Source organism: Xiphias gladius, chromosome 4 (genome assembly GCF_016859285.1).
Source record: "Xiphias gladius isolate SHS-SW01 ecotype Sanya breed wild chromosome 4, ASM1685928v1, whole genome shotgun sequence".
Taxonomy (NCBI): Eukaryota; Metazoa; Chordata; class Actinopteri; order Istiophoriformes; family Xiphiidae; genus Xiphias; species Xiphias gladius.
In genome coordinates, this window is record NC_053403.1 from 18,184,133 (window position 1) to 18,197,868 (window position 13,736).

The window sequence follows — 13,736 nt, forward strand, 5'->3', positions numbered from 1 at the left end:
ACGGGTACATCCTGATGGGACCAGCAGATTATACCGCAGAACATGCTGTACAATATGTTACATTGCCTCTAAGCTCACCTGTCTTTCTCTACTCCGCCATTCTATCACTCTACAACCTAGAGTTTCCACGATGGCTGCTACCTGATCTCCCACACTTCTGCAGGCTTTCACAGGTCGTCATTTAGTTCTTAATTACTCTCTGGCACGGCTTTGTAGTGTTACTTAGTGGATCGTTTGAGGGATGGTTAAACAGAGTAGCAGTGTGGTGGTGAGTGGAGAGTAATATACACTGGATTGGATAGTAAATCCACGTGAGAAAACTGCCTCTCAAGTGTAAATATTCTGAGCTGAATCTTGAATTTTATAGATTTAAATTTATTATTTATTATTTTTTATTTATTGATTCGAGCAGAGGTTACCAACCTTTTTTGTCAGACGTACTCTCATGGCCCCGTCTCAAGTACACCTGCATCAACAACACCCTCCATGTTCTAGATGTATTTTGAATTTATTCTAAACTTGATGTTAATTAACATTATAAATTATTTAAAATTGGATAATAGTGTTTTCGTCAATTGAACTGTGAAAGATTTGGTCAGTTAGGTCACTTACTAGTACCACTTGGAGTGGCAGAAGCTGGACGTTTAACTATTTTCCATTGGTTTTTTCTTTTTTTTTCTTTTTTCTAAAAAAACTACTTTTTTTACTATTGTAACTGTCTTATTTAGCTAACTATTTCCACTTTTTATCCAATATGTTTAGGTATTTCAGCTAGCCTATTTATCCATTAGTACTTTTAGCTAACCTTTTTTTTTTTAACCATTTCTCCATTAATTTAGCTATCTAATGTAGTTCAACCTTTTATCCATTACTTTTAGTTAACTATTTCTCTCTTTTTCTCTATTAACTTAGATTTTTTTTTCTTTTTTTTAATGGGTTGAGCAACTTTACAGTCATTCCACACAGCCCCTCCCAACTGCAGAAGAAGCTACAACTACCCCTGGTTGGGAATCAGTGAATTACAGACTGTAAATCACCACAAATTTGTTCACAAATATCACCGTTTCACATAAAAATAGCTTACTTACAATACGATATCAATCAACTTTCATGCTCTACAGTCTTTCATTGCCGCACAGACAGAATGTTAAAGTGTGTGCGACGGTTATTTTCATGGTTGTCTGCTGGTGTGTTTATGCCCTGGGTGCATGCCAGCAAGGCTCTCTGTGCCTCAGCTGCAAGCACAATGTTTTATAAGGCAAACAGGAAGATCTTCTCTTCGAAAGTAAACATTAGATGTGTCATTACAGAGGATGTTGCATAACACGCCCAACTGATACTTACCTCTAAACACAAGCACAGAGAAACAGAGACACTAATAATGTCTGCAGTTGTTGTGAATGTTTTTGTCAATATGCTCCATAGTTTAGCAAAAAATTAGAACATTTGAACCAGCTGATGGGCCACTGGTAATTATTCTTTCTCTCTTTTCCTGTCTGTTTTTTCTCTTTCTATGTCTTTCTGGGCTCTTTTTCTCCTTCCTCCTTTTCCTCCCTCTCTCAATATCCCCCCATCAGACCCTCGTCAGTCCCAGTCCTCTCCTCCCTGGTCATATGAACAGACGTACCCGTCCTACCTGAGTCCCATGGCATCCCCCTCAGTCCACTCCACCACCCCCCTCTCCTCCAGCCGAGGCACGGGCCTGCCTGCCATCAGTGACGTGCCTAGACGATTGCCAGGTAGAACTACTTCTCTGCCACTGTCTGAAACTACAATTTTTTGTCCTGTCATGACTGCCTAATCTGCTAGGAATTCTAGATCCAGATAATACATTTTCTTAAGCGATAGAAGGAGGGAGGGAAGTGGGGAGAGAAAGACAGACACTCACACACAATTTTCACACTCAGACAAAGCAGAAACATAAACAAAGACACGATTAGTGGACTACAAAAAAAAAAAACAATGATGTACTACTATTTACCAGAGACTAATACAGCAAAGCAAGCTGTTATTAGGTCATTCTCAAATGAACGTGAGGAATGAAGCATGTTGTCAGAGTCTGACTGTCTCTCCAGAGAGCGGTTTGGATGGCGTTTTTTAAACAGTGGAGGAAAAAACGATTGTTTCCTTTTTTCCTCGCTCCAAGCCTTTGATCCCAGAGGAGTATGGGTAATAACAGGCCCAGGGATAATAACAGGCTCGTGAATGACAAATAAAGTGTCTTTATAGCGATACGCCACTCTCACAAGGCATTCTGGGTAACTGCATTAGCCAGTCTGTGTGCCGTAACGGCAGCATCTGTGTTCCAATTTGTCTCTGTTTTTCCCCCAATGTGAAAGCTCCTTTAAAAATAGATGCCGCCAGACAAATTTCTCCCCGGTACACCTGTTTGACTCACTGCCACGTGAGTTTTTTCTTTCAGCCCTGCTTTTTTTCCTTCTGTTTCCTTGTGCTAACATACTACACCCTCCTCTGTGTGTGTACCCCGAGCGAGGGTGAACGATTACACGACACGGCCGTGTGACTCTGCATTACAAAGGGTTTAAAATCCGGCCAGCTGCCTTGTCAGCTTTGATTAGTTCGGTCTTCCCCTTCAGCTTTCATCTAATAAGCACCAGGCTTTGTTCTCAAAGTGACACACGTGCATGTGCGAGCGTGCGCACACGCATTAACACAGGTCAAAACCTCGCCTCCCACCTTTGCCTGCTTGCACACCTCAAGCGCTTAATGCCTCCTAAGTGATGTGACTAAGGCTCTCAGATCTCTGGAGATCATGTTGACACCTTGCCAGGCTGCACTGTAACAGTATCCAGCCACAGAACATACTGACAAGTACAAGCAGAAGCAGATATGGATGCTCCAATGCAAACACTGCACCATCCTGCACCATCCAAACACACCGTCACACAGTCCAGCTCTGCTGTTGAAATGTTACAATTGCTAAGAAAGCAGTTGCAAATGTTCATCAGTCAAGTCAGACACCTAATTTGGAAATGAAGCTCCAAAGTTTGTAAAATCCTTCCAAATATTTAGACAATGTTCCACTCTGGTTTCATTTAAACTAATAAAGTTCGATCTGGCTCATCATCACACGGCCCCTTTGAGCTCTAAAATAGGTCCAAATGTTAAAAGCAGGAGTCAGGAGTTTATTGAACAGCGCTGGTCATGTCTGAGATCACCCTGCTCCTCTACAGCAGACACAATCACTTACTATTTCTATTAGAATCAAACGAATCTTGTGGAAAGAGGAAGTTTAAAGGCCTTAATTGGCAGCATATGCTATCTGACACTAGCGACAAACTGGGATTCACAATTCCTCCCTGCACATAAACACGCAGCCCCCTGTCCTTTCACAGCAGACATGGTGACACGGAAGACGCCTGGTGATTTATGATAAGAGCGCCATGGCTGGACTAAACCACTGAGAGGAGACTGTAGAGTGGGAGTGTGAGAGGGGGAGGACCTCCTATTCTCCTAAAACTCTGCGCCCAGCGCGAAGCTCGCCGCAGCCAGTTAGTGGTTTTTGGGTATTTTTTAAGGGATAGAGTGAAGAGAGGAACGAAGGGTGAGATGGAGGAGCTCCTTCTCAGCTCTCTCTCTCTTGCACATTCGCTCCCGCGCACGCACACGGGCACACATACACACACACACTGGAGCCGATGGGAGGCGAGGAGAGGAGCCACATCAGAGCTCAGCCCTGCCTCATTATAGATCTCATGGAAACTGTTTCTGCTCAAAGTGCTTCCACATGTGCAGCTCCTGATTCATCCCAACTGCTTTTTTATGTGCATACAGTATTCACACACATACACCCCTCACACACACACACACACACACACACACACACACACACACACACACACACACACACACTCTCCGTTTGCATGACGGAGTGTTTGCATGCATAAACAGGTATACAGATACACAAAAACATGCGCCAACACACACACAGAAATATAAATATGCAGAGGTGTAAACATATTAAGGTATATGCATGCGTGGGACTTTGCTGATGTGTTTGTTAACTTTATCAAAACTCAGGAGTCGAAGTGAACAACATTACAGACGTCGATGATTATAACGATATTTATGAATAAATGCTATTTCATAACTGTGTCCACAAAATCCATTAGCCAATCCAAACTGGTTAATGTACTTATCTGGCTTGAAATGTCTTATTATGTACAATTAAGTTTACTACCGTTTCATTTCTCAAGGGACTTATTTGTTAAATTCAATTACTCTACAACACAAAGTGCTAAATAGTTTAAGTGTCCAAAGCCACATTTTTACATAATCAAAACTGACACACTGATCTGTAAAAGTGTAATTATTTAGGATTCCAAATTAATATCTGCTGTATTTGTGTGCATGCGTGTGTGTGTGTGTGTGTGTGTGTGTGTGTGTGTGTGTGTGTGTGTGTGTGTGTGTGTGTGTGTGTGTGTGTGCCTGCATGTTTTTGTCTGCAGGTTCTTCCGACCTGAGCCCATTCCCTGGTCAGTTTGAGCGTCAGTTCCCGGGCCTCTCCTCACTCACAGAGACTCGTTTCTCCAGCCCTCGGATGCACTACCCAGCCACCTTCACCTACACGCCACCCGTCACCTCCGCCATGTCGCTGGGCAGTGCCCACTACCACACCTACCTTCCCCCTCCATACCCAGGCTCCACTCAGAGCCAGAGCGGACCCTTTCAGACCAGCAGCACGCCCTATCTCTACTACGGAGCTTCGTCTGGCTCGTACCAGTTCTCGATGGTTCCCGGCGGGGATCGTTCGCCCTCCCGGATGATCCCGCCTTGCACTAGCGCCTCCACAGGCACCTCCTTGGTGAACCCCAACCTACCCAGCCAGACAGAGGGAGGGGTGGACGGCGACGGGAGCCACAGTAACTCCCCAACAGTTCTCAACCCTGGAGGCCGCATGGATGAGGCTGTCTGGAGGCCATATTGAAGACAGCCAGGGGGTGGAGATTGGAAGTCAACTGATGTCATGGTTTGAAAGCACAAAACCTTTTTTTATCGAAAAGGGGATTTTTGAGCTCTCATCACCTATCTCTACCTTTCGCTTGGAAATTAAGGTTGAGATTAAAAAAAAAAAAAATACCAGACTTGTACGGACTAGTCTTCCTGGAATGTGTTTTGACCAAGGCACTACAAAGGGAGTCATTCTCACAGCAATAATGAGAAAGACAATTTTGGTTTACTAGGCCCAAGTGGATGAGACATTATTTCAGTTTTATTATAATCCACAAGCTAAGGGATGCTTCAACAATATTTGTAAAAGACTGCCTCTTTTGTATAGTGTTTGTATTTCAATAAGGCTTTTTGCAGAGCATGTTTTTGTATTACGACAATATCAAGATGCAAGTTAAGCACTGAGTAGCAAGTGATGAGAGTAACAGATATGTTACCTTAAGTGGTATGGACAGTAAATTTGCTTTTAATCAATTAATTTAACTTGTATATTGTGGGTGAAACGATGTAGATTGAGGCGTTTTCTTAGTTTTAACTTATAAAGCCATAAATTATGTATTGTATTTGAAACTTGAGTCAAAGAAGTGTAATCTGAATATTTTTGATGCATCTATATGACTAAGTTAAAATGATTTTTTTTGATAGGTAATTTAAGAGAGTGAAAGGTTTAATTTTTTTGTAGTACCCAAAGATTTAAATCGTTTCAAATATGAAATGTAATTTCCAAAGAGTATTGCAACATGTTTCTTCTGGTGTAACTTTCAGTTTAACTGCTCGACAAGTTAAGAGCCCAACATCCTCACTAGGTGTTGACACACATTTGGCTTGGAATTAAACCTTCGGTATTTATTGAGCAATAACTTGTATTGTGCCTCTTGGCAACATACCATAAAAGAGAGCTTAATTCGGGGAAATTAATTATCCGTTGGGGGAAAATCTGCTCCATTTCTATAGTTTGTCTAGTCTGACATGCACACAGACACATGTATTTTCTTGTCCAAATCAGAAATGGTACATTTATAGACAAATTTACATGTAGCCCAAAGATGATTACGGTGGTGCCACGCCTAATGGTGCTCTCCAAAGCAGCAGGTCAGACTTTAAGGTTCAGCTAGCTCATGATACATGAACTCCTCAGGACTGGAATAATCCTTGTGTGATCCCACAGATTTGCTATGTCTGCATGTCTTTTTTCATATCCACTCTGCTATGTCAAGATTATAGGGAAAACATGCCAAGTCTATTATAGCATTCATATCATGTGCAAAAGACAGCTTTGAAAAAGTTTGTCTTAGTGTGTGACACACATGGGTACTTCTTTGTTTGTTTCTTTGCATTTTTCTCTTTCAGACTTTAAGATTGAAAAGAAGATATCACAGTTAAAGACAAAAGAGACTGTGACATTCCATCTGAGATTTATTTATTTTCCTTTTTTTTTGCCTTTGTTGACATGGTTTACCCATTACATTTGAACCATCCTCACTAACCAGTGTCACTATCTAAAATCTTTCTGTGGCACCAGGAGGAGTGGGAGGTCTGATATTTTTCAATCTGAAATTACTATGAGAGATTTTTTAAAAAGTGTTGGAGTAAAAGGAAACAGTGCAAAAACTGAGGTGATTGGACGCAGCTGCTGGCAGCAAACTGGTAACCAAAAAATATGGGAGACTTGTGTATGTTTGTTTCATAAAGCACTTATTTCTTGTGTTATTTCTAGCAGCACTTGTGGCTGGCTGCCAGCAGGGCACGTGGTTTTGGTCCTCAGTGCAGATATAAAGCCACTGGAGTCACTCACACACAAACACACACACACACACACACACACACACACACACAAACACACACACACGCACACACATATACACATATAGAATGGATAACACTTGGCCAAACAAGCCATTTACATTGGAGTTGAATTTGATCTCACAGGGCAGTTGGTATTTATTTGAAAAAACATTTTTAAAATTTTTTTTTTTTTTTTTTGGCTTTCATACAATATGATATTCAGTGCATGTAGGTAATATAATAACCCAATTTGAAAAAGTTGAGAAAAACATGGCCCTCTCCAAGGATCAGACTTCAAGCTTTTCATTGAAGGTTTGCACGCAGTGCCTCTTTTCCAGTCTCTGCAGAGGATGTTCTGAAATCACTTAATGGAATTGAACATGTCGCACTACATTTCCCCAACTGCTTCAGCCCAAACAAAAAGTGATTTTGCTGTTACAGTGTAACATAAGAAAGCAAATAAAAACCTTTTAGATTGTTGTGATTTTATAGCTTTTTTCCAACTACAGATTTATCCAGTGTCTCCAATAGTAACTATGCACATCTGTTGCAATTTATTTAAACCTCTTCTTTCTTTCCATATTTTGAACAGGAAACGGTCTTTTTAAAAACTGTTTACACATCAACGCAGCACTGACATCCCATTCTGTCCTCATGTGCTTTTGTTTGTGTTGTGTTTGTTTGTTCTTCCTCAGAAAATAAGAGATTAATCATTTTCTTTTCTTTGGTTTAATGTTGCGTACAATTTGTCAAACTTGTATTATTTAATACAAACTTGTATTATTTAATGATCAACATGTACTTTACCCTGCTCTTATGTAAAGTTTACTTATTATGTCTATTGTTATGCTTCTTCTCTCAAGAACACTTGTCAGGAAACTGAAACTAATGGAGACAACATTAGATTTTGCTGGTACGTTTCATAAAGATCGAGTGATTTTTTTTTTTTGGGGGGGGGGGGTAGACCTGACAACAGTGAGTGAAATTGGCATTGTGATTGTACATTTTGTTTATTTCAAGAATAAAATAGGAATTTTGTAACTTAATTTTTTCTCTTAATCTCCTCTTTCCACCAAAATAACAGTTTTGTTTAATTTAAAAAGAATTATGTTTGAGTGTAGAGATTATGCACCACATTTTCTGTCAGCTTAATTTTGATATAAAGTCCCCTCCACTCAGAAAAGAGTCTGGTTTATTGTTACTTAATGAATGTTGTATGTGCAGAGTTTCATGTTGTTTTCATATTTATTTGCTTGAAGGGAAAAGTCAAAAGTTTCATTGTTTCTTTCCTTTCATCCAAAAAGTTATTTTGACATGTATGTACGAGATGATTTTGTAACATCACTATGGGAAGCCAGTGGTGGTCCAATTTGCAATTTACAGAAGTGTGATGTGGAAACTTGAAACTTCCAGTGCACAAACACTGAGAGTGGACTTTTCAGTGAAGTAGAAGGCAGCTTGTGTTCAGTAGTAAGACTTCTGAAATGAACAATATTTGCATATTCATAGATTTTGAATTTTTCTATGCGAGAGAAGGAGAAAAGTGCTGCTAAGAATTTTAACCAGGTAACTGAACATTTTTGGAGAGTATCTTTTTTTTAAAAAGGTTTATGTATCCACCGATTGTCTGAGTATTTGGATTTGATTTCCCTGTGTGTTGAATTTTCATTTAAATAGAGAGGCCCACCACTGAGTACACTCTTAATTCGCCAAGAACGTTTAGCAGTGTCATCACTTGTTTAATCTCTTTTGAAACAGTTAACAAGCAGATCTGCGAGCATGTTGTGCATTGAAAGCACATTTAGCGGTGTCATCTCTGGTCTGCCGGTCTGTCTGCACCAACATTGTCTTTGGACAGGGACTAAGGCAGGCTGGGGCCCCGGCACGCTCAGCCAGACTACTACTGCCACTGCCACTGCCATGGCTTCATTTCAAAGGTACACTGGGAAACCAGAGAGATGGAGACAGGAACAGAGACAGGGAGAACCGGAGAAGCTGTTTTACATTATTCCAAGACATAATAGAGCCAATCTAAGTGTGCACACACACACATACACATGTTGAAATAGAGAGACACAAGAGAGGGAGAGCTACACCATCCCATGTGTTTTTTTAAGGTTCAGATTGGGAACATTCTCGGGATTTCCCTGAATATAGATTGCGTGGAAAAAGCTCCCGCTGGTTTCAAGTTCACATTCTCAGCGTTCTCAGCCATGTCTAGCAATTATAATAATGAACTCCGGAGGAGCAATGGGACCCAGACACCCAGAGAAATTAGCATAATGTCCTGCATGCACGGAAGAGACAGCAGCACTGAGACAGACTCATTTATGTGGGGTTGGTATAGAGTTTTTGTCCCTGTTAAATTTGGTGGTTGAACATGATGCCAGCAATGATGTACGTTTGATTTTTATACCAGGTTATAAGTAGTTTTGCAGCAGCAGCACAAATCAGACTGCACTCTCTTCCTTATGTTATGCAATCAACAGAGAGGAATACAAACAGGAGTTTATGAGGAGACGAAACCACTCCATTCAGATGACTGTGCACACATGCACACACACACACACACACACACACATACAGCTGACAGTCCAATACAAACTGTTTACGTGACCTCTACAAACGTTTCAGAGAAGCAGCTCAGGCGGGAAGTGATCCTCAAGGGTCCCATACCACTCAGGGAGCTGTATATCTCTGCCTATGTTTCCGTCTCCACTAACAGAGCTGAGGGCTGTGTGTGTGTGTGTGTGTGTGTGTGTGTGTGTGTGTGTGTGTGTGTGTGTGTGTGTGTGTGTGTGTGTGTGTGTGTGTGTGTGTGTGTGTGTATGTGTGTGTGTGTTTTCAATGCTCAAACAATGAATACATGCATCTTGATTTCTCATTCAGGCCACAGATAAATCCAGGGCAGGGGGCTCTCCAGTGTGTCCCCTGACTGTTAGATCAGCATGAAGTCCTGACCTCGTTGAACTTCTCTCATCTGCTGTCATCTGATCTTAAAAAATGGCGACCTGCCACTCTAATGTCTCAGAGGAAGACCATCTTCAAGATCAGCCCATGCCCACCATAAAATACACAAAAATGATCTTAATTTGATCTGATTGTAATTGAGCAACCACCCTCCCAGTCCAAGAGAATTTCAAACTGAGTCAACAATAACTGTGTACTTTGGCGCACTCTAGTGGCTTTTTATATTTAACCTTAGGGACTGGGGTGAGGGGCCCACCCATATGGTGTTCCATAAAGCCAAAGGCAGGCTGGATGTGGCCAAACTAGCTCTTATTATGTTAGTGTTACTCCTACTAAAGTTCCAACAACCCACATTTTGTCTCTGTAGACTTTAGCCTGCTCCAGAGCTTTTGCACTGTAAATGAATACCAGATATGAAAAGTTCTTCACCCTCACAGAGAGGGGGTTGTAAACGACGACTTGTCTTTTGACCTGTAATAAAAGAAATGATCAATTGGCAGGCAAGCTGCATCCAGGCAGCAGCCCAGAACCTCACAGACATGGTAGTTTGTAAGGCAGCCTGACATCCTGCATCATAATCCATTCATCACTAGATTAAAGCATGCCTGTGTCTTTAGCCTGCTTTGGAAACATTGGATTCCATGAAACCATTTGCTGCTAAGTGAAGCCCAACTCAGAGAAAAGTGCACTTATGAAACCTAAAATGCCTACATTTAATGGGTTCTGCCAGTTCAGATTATGCAATCTGATACTGGCCACATCGCTTGAAAAAAAAAAGGAATCGCTGTGAAAATGCAAGTGTCAGGACCATGGACAGCGACCAAACACACAAACAAAAGACCTCTTTGTCCAAGGCCGATTCAGGTCAGTGTTTCAAATTATACACGATCTCAACTGTCAAAAATGGCAAACTGTTGCAGCACGACTGAGTGTACAGAACGTAAGGCAGGATAAACCTCAGCTTGGTGCCAAATATTCATGCAAAACAGGCCTTTTCCATAGGTTTCAGCCAGGCAATAAAATTTCAAAAATTTGGGCAGGGGCCCCATCTTTGCCTGAAACTAGGCATGAAGGAACTCTCTGTGTTCTTCCTGTCAGATGAAGGGCTGTTAAAACTTTATCAGGCAAGTGTTAATTGAGAACTAATGGACTTGTAATTCAGAGCAGTAAAACAGATCCAGTTCACTGCTAAATAACATATAACCCTGGTGAAATTTAGATCATGTTGGGGCTGTTTGGAAAATCACACCATAGCCATGCAGGGATACCAGGCAACAAGGGGGATGAAGGATGCCCGCCATCATGTCTGGAAGCACAACCAGACATGGTTCATCCTCTCTGTCACCAGGGATCATAACTCGTGTTAGAGGTAGGTTTTATGGTTTACGACTGGAAAATAAAATGCTGCGTGTTTCCTGCAGGCGAACCGATGATTTACAACTATGAGTGATAAAGTGAGTGCCCACCTGACAGTGCGGATTGTGAGGGCTGCTGAGGATCCAGACATGTCCGACATGTGGATGTGAGTGTGGTCGTATAGCGCGTGTGGTCACACAGTGTGGTTATATACATTGGAACACAGTATAGAGAATAGTTCTGTCTCACTAGTAGGTATCAATACCTGACATCATCATCTCACATAATTAGCACAGTTTCCGCATCCGTCTCTAGTGACTATGGATTAATTAATGTGGTTCACAACTGGAACTGAAACCCTAACCAGTGAATCTAACCAAGAGCATAAATACGCCTGCGCTCTGCTGTCTGCAGACCTGGTTACTCATTTCAACAATTCCTCTACAAAATGCAAATCAGATATGTTATTGTTGTCTTCTGCCTTAATTTGGGCCTGATCATTTAAATACACTGAAACAGGGCTTGGTCCATCACTGAGGACCTGAAACCATGCTCCAAGCTCAAACTTTGCACACTTCAGGCCACGACAGGCCTGTCCCAGCCTCCACACAGCTCCTCTACTGATCTGAGACAGAGATCGATGTGTGCCAAGAACTCTCTCTCTGGTGAGGTCGTCAGTCTTACGCCGAAACCGCAGGCGCGCGCCAGGCAGATCAATAATCCCCATCAAGCTTCACCACAAGTCACTCAAACCTCCAAGGGCAGGCGAGCAGAGGAGGGCCGGGGGACCTGCTGAGAATCTGATACTCTCTAAGATGCTCTCTGTCTCAGAGTGGAAGAGATGAGGACTCATCTGTCTCTCCTCTAAACCTGATCTCCTGTTATAACATGGTTCCTGTGCTCTGATTAGATGCTTCCTTCTCTGTCCTGTATGACTTCAGCTGTCACCTTCTGAATGGGCTGATGTTGATGTCACATGTCAGTCATTATCCAACTTTAAGAATCACAGCTGTTAGTGAATGGAAGGAGGATTTAAGTGGCAGAAGACAAGTGAGTTTCTGCTCGAATTATGTGTGCCTGTCGTGTAGTTTCATTACAAAGAATTTGCTTTCTGAAAAATAAGTACCTGGCAATCTTTGAAAAACCAGAAAGTGACGCTGCAGGTAATTTAGAATCCTCAAAGACTCTTGAATCATCTGAATAAAAAAATATTCTGTGTTCTGCAAGAAGTTCTAAAAAAAAAAAAGATTATTAACCCTCAGGCAGCCAGAATTGTAAAAATATAATTGTCGCAGTGTTATTTTTAAACTAAAATATAAAATAATGATAATAGTATCTATAACTGATAATGAAACCATGGATAAACCTTTTATTTTTCAGAAAAATGTCTGCTAAGATCTATGACTTGTGAAATGAGAATACGTGAGAGGCACAGCATGGGATTATATGTAGTCTATGTATTATCATACTGAAAAATCTGAAGTGAAGAACTACAGCCAATGAAGCCCTTTCCTCTACTATTGCTGCTAAAAGACATTGATAAAACAAGGTTTCTACTAAAACACAGTAGTACAGGAGAGGAGAAAGCAAACTCCAACTCAGGCTGAAACATATGTGTCTGTCTCCTGGGTACAATATCTATGGAAACAGCAGCTAAACTTGACTTGTTCTTGCAAGAGGCTTTGAAACTATGGGTCTGGCCCTTAATTGGATCACAGGTCTGTTTCTGGTAGGTCCTCACACGTCAAACACATCGGTTTGTTTTAATCAGCTCAGGTCTCAAAGCAAGACTCAATTTACACAATTTATGTCTGAGCTGAAAAGGTTTACTAAACCTGGCTATAAAAGTATGCCGTGTGTGAGTCCCTGTCAGCCTATACGGACTCCCTGTACTATGGTGGCCGAGCCAAGGCCAGCGACTGGTAGATCCACTGGGAGTGTAATAACAGATTAATGTGGCGTGCCAGGCCCCATGACCAGACGTGTTTGACGTTAATGCTCCACTGTATATTATCCAGCTTGCAGAAATGTTGGATGTGAGCGATGGGATCCAAGGACAGGGATGTTTAGGTACTAATTACCAAACAGCAAGGCACAAGTCTCGCTCCATATTTCCTTACTCCTGTGGAAACACTAGGCAGGCTCCATTTATTTTCTTTGACTGTTGTTTCTGGCAAGGCTGCGTCTCAGTAAACACCACTCGCCCACCATTGTAAATCCGACAGGCGCAGATCTTTCAAGTTAGACTCCTTTGAGGAAAAATGGAGACAGATCGGATGGCGGTGCTCGGGTTTTCCGTCTTAATGAGAGAGTGGAGAAGAGGGATGGCGTTTGATCCCTGGCATGGAAGCCTCTATTTAAGCCTGTCAACGGTCATCACTCTCTCTCTCTCTCCTTCTTCCTCTCCTTCTCTCTTTCTCTGTCATGGATGAAGAAACAGACCTGCACCACTGGATTTGATCAACTCAGTCAGACACACTTAACCCTTTTCAGGATGTCGGGACCAGGATCCAGGCTCCACCAGCACTTTTGCTATCACCGAGACAGACCGCGCACCCCTCCCTCCTTGACAACCTATAAGTATCAGTGTTGATTGATCACCTAGCTGGAAAAGAAAAGAACAGGCAGAAGCAGATCTGTGAAAATATTATTTT

At 41.8% G+C, this 13,736-nt stretch overlaps 1 protein-coding gene across 2 annotated transcripts in view; it reads left to right on the forward strand.

Moving 5' to 3' along the window:
• runx2b (RUNX family transcription factor 2b) overlaps positions 1-5,086 on the forward strand; it is a 38,325-nt gene extending 33,239 nt beyond the window's left edge. The window contains exons 6-7 of one of the 2 annotated variants that reach the window (XM_040125333.1): positions 1,578-1,739; positions 4,470-5,086. In XM_040125333.1, coding sequence (XP_039981267.1) covers positions 1,578-1,739; positions 4,470-4,948 — 641 coding nt within the window. In that variant the 3' untranslated portion in view covers positions 4,949-5,086. Of the gene's footprint in view, positions 1-1,577; positions 1,740-4,445 lie in introns of both variants that reach the window. The other variant, XM_040125332.1, reaches the window with a different exon arrangement.
• Positions 5,087-13,736: the final 8,650 nt, after the last annotated feature.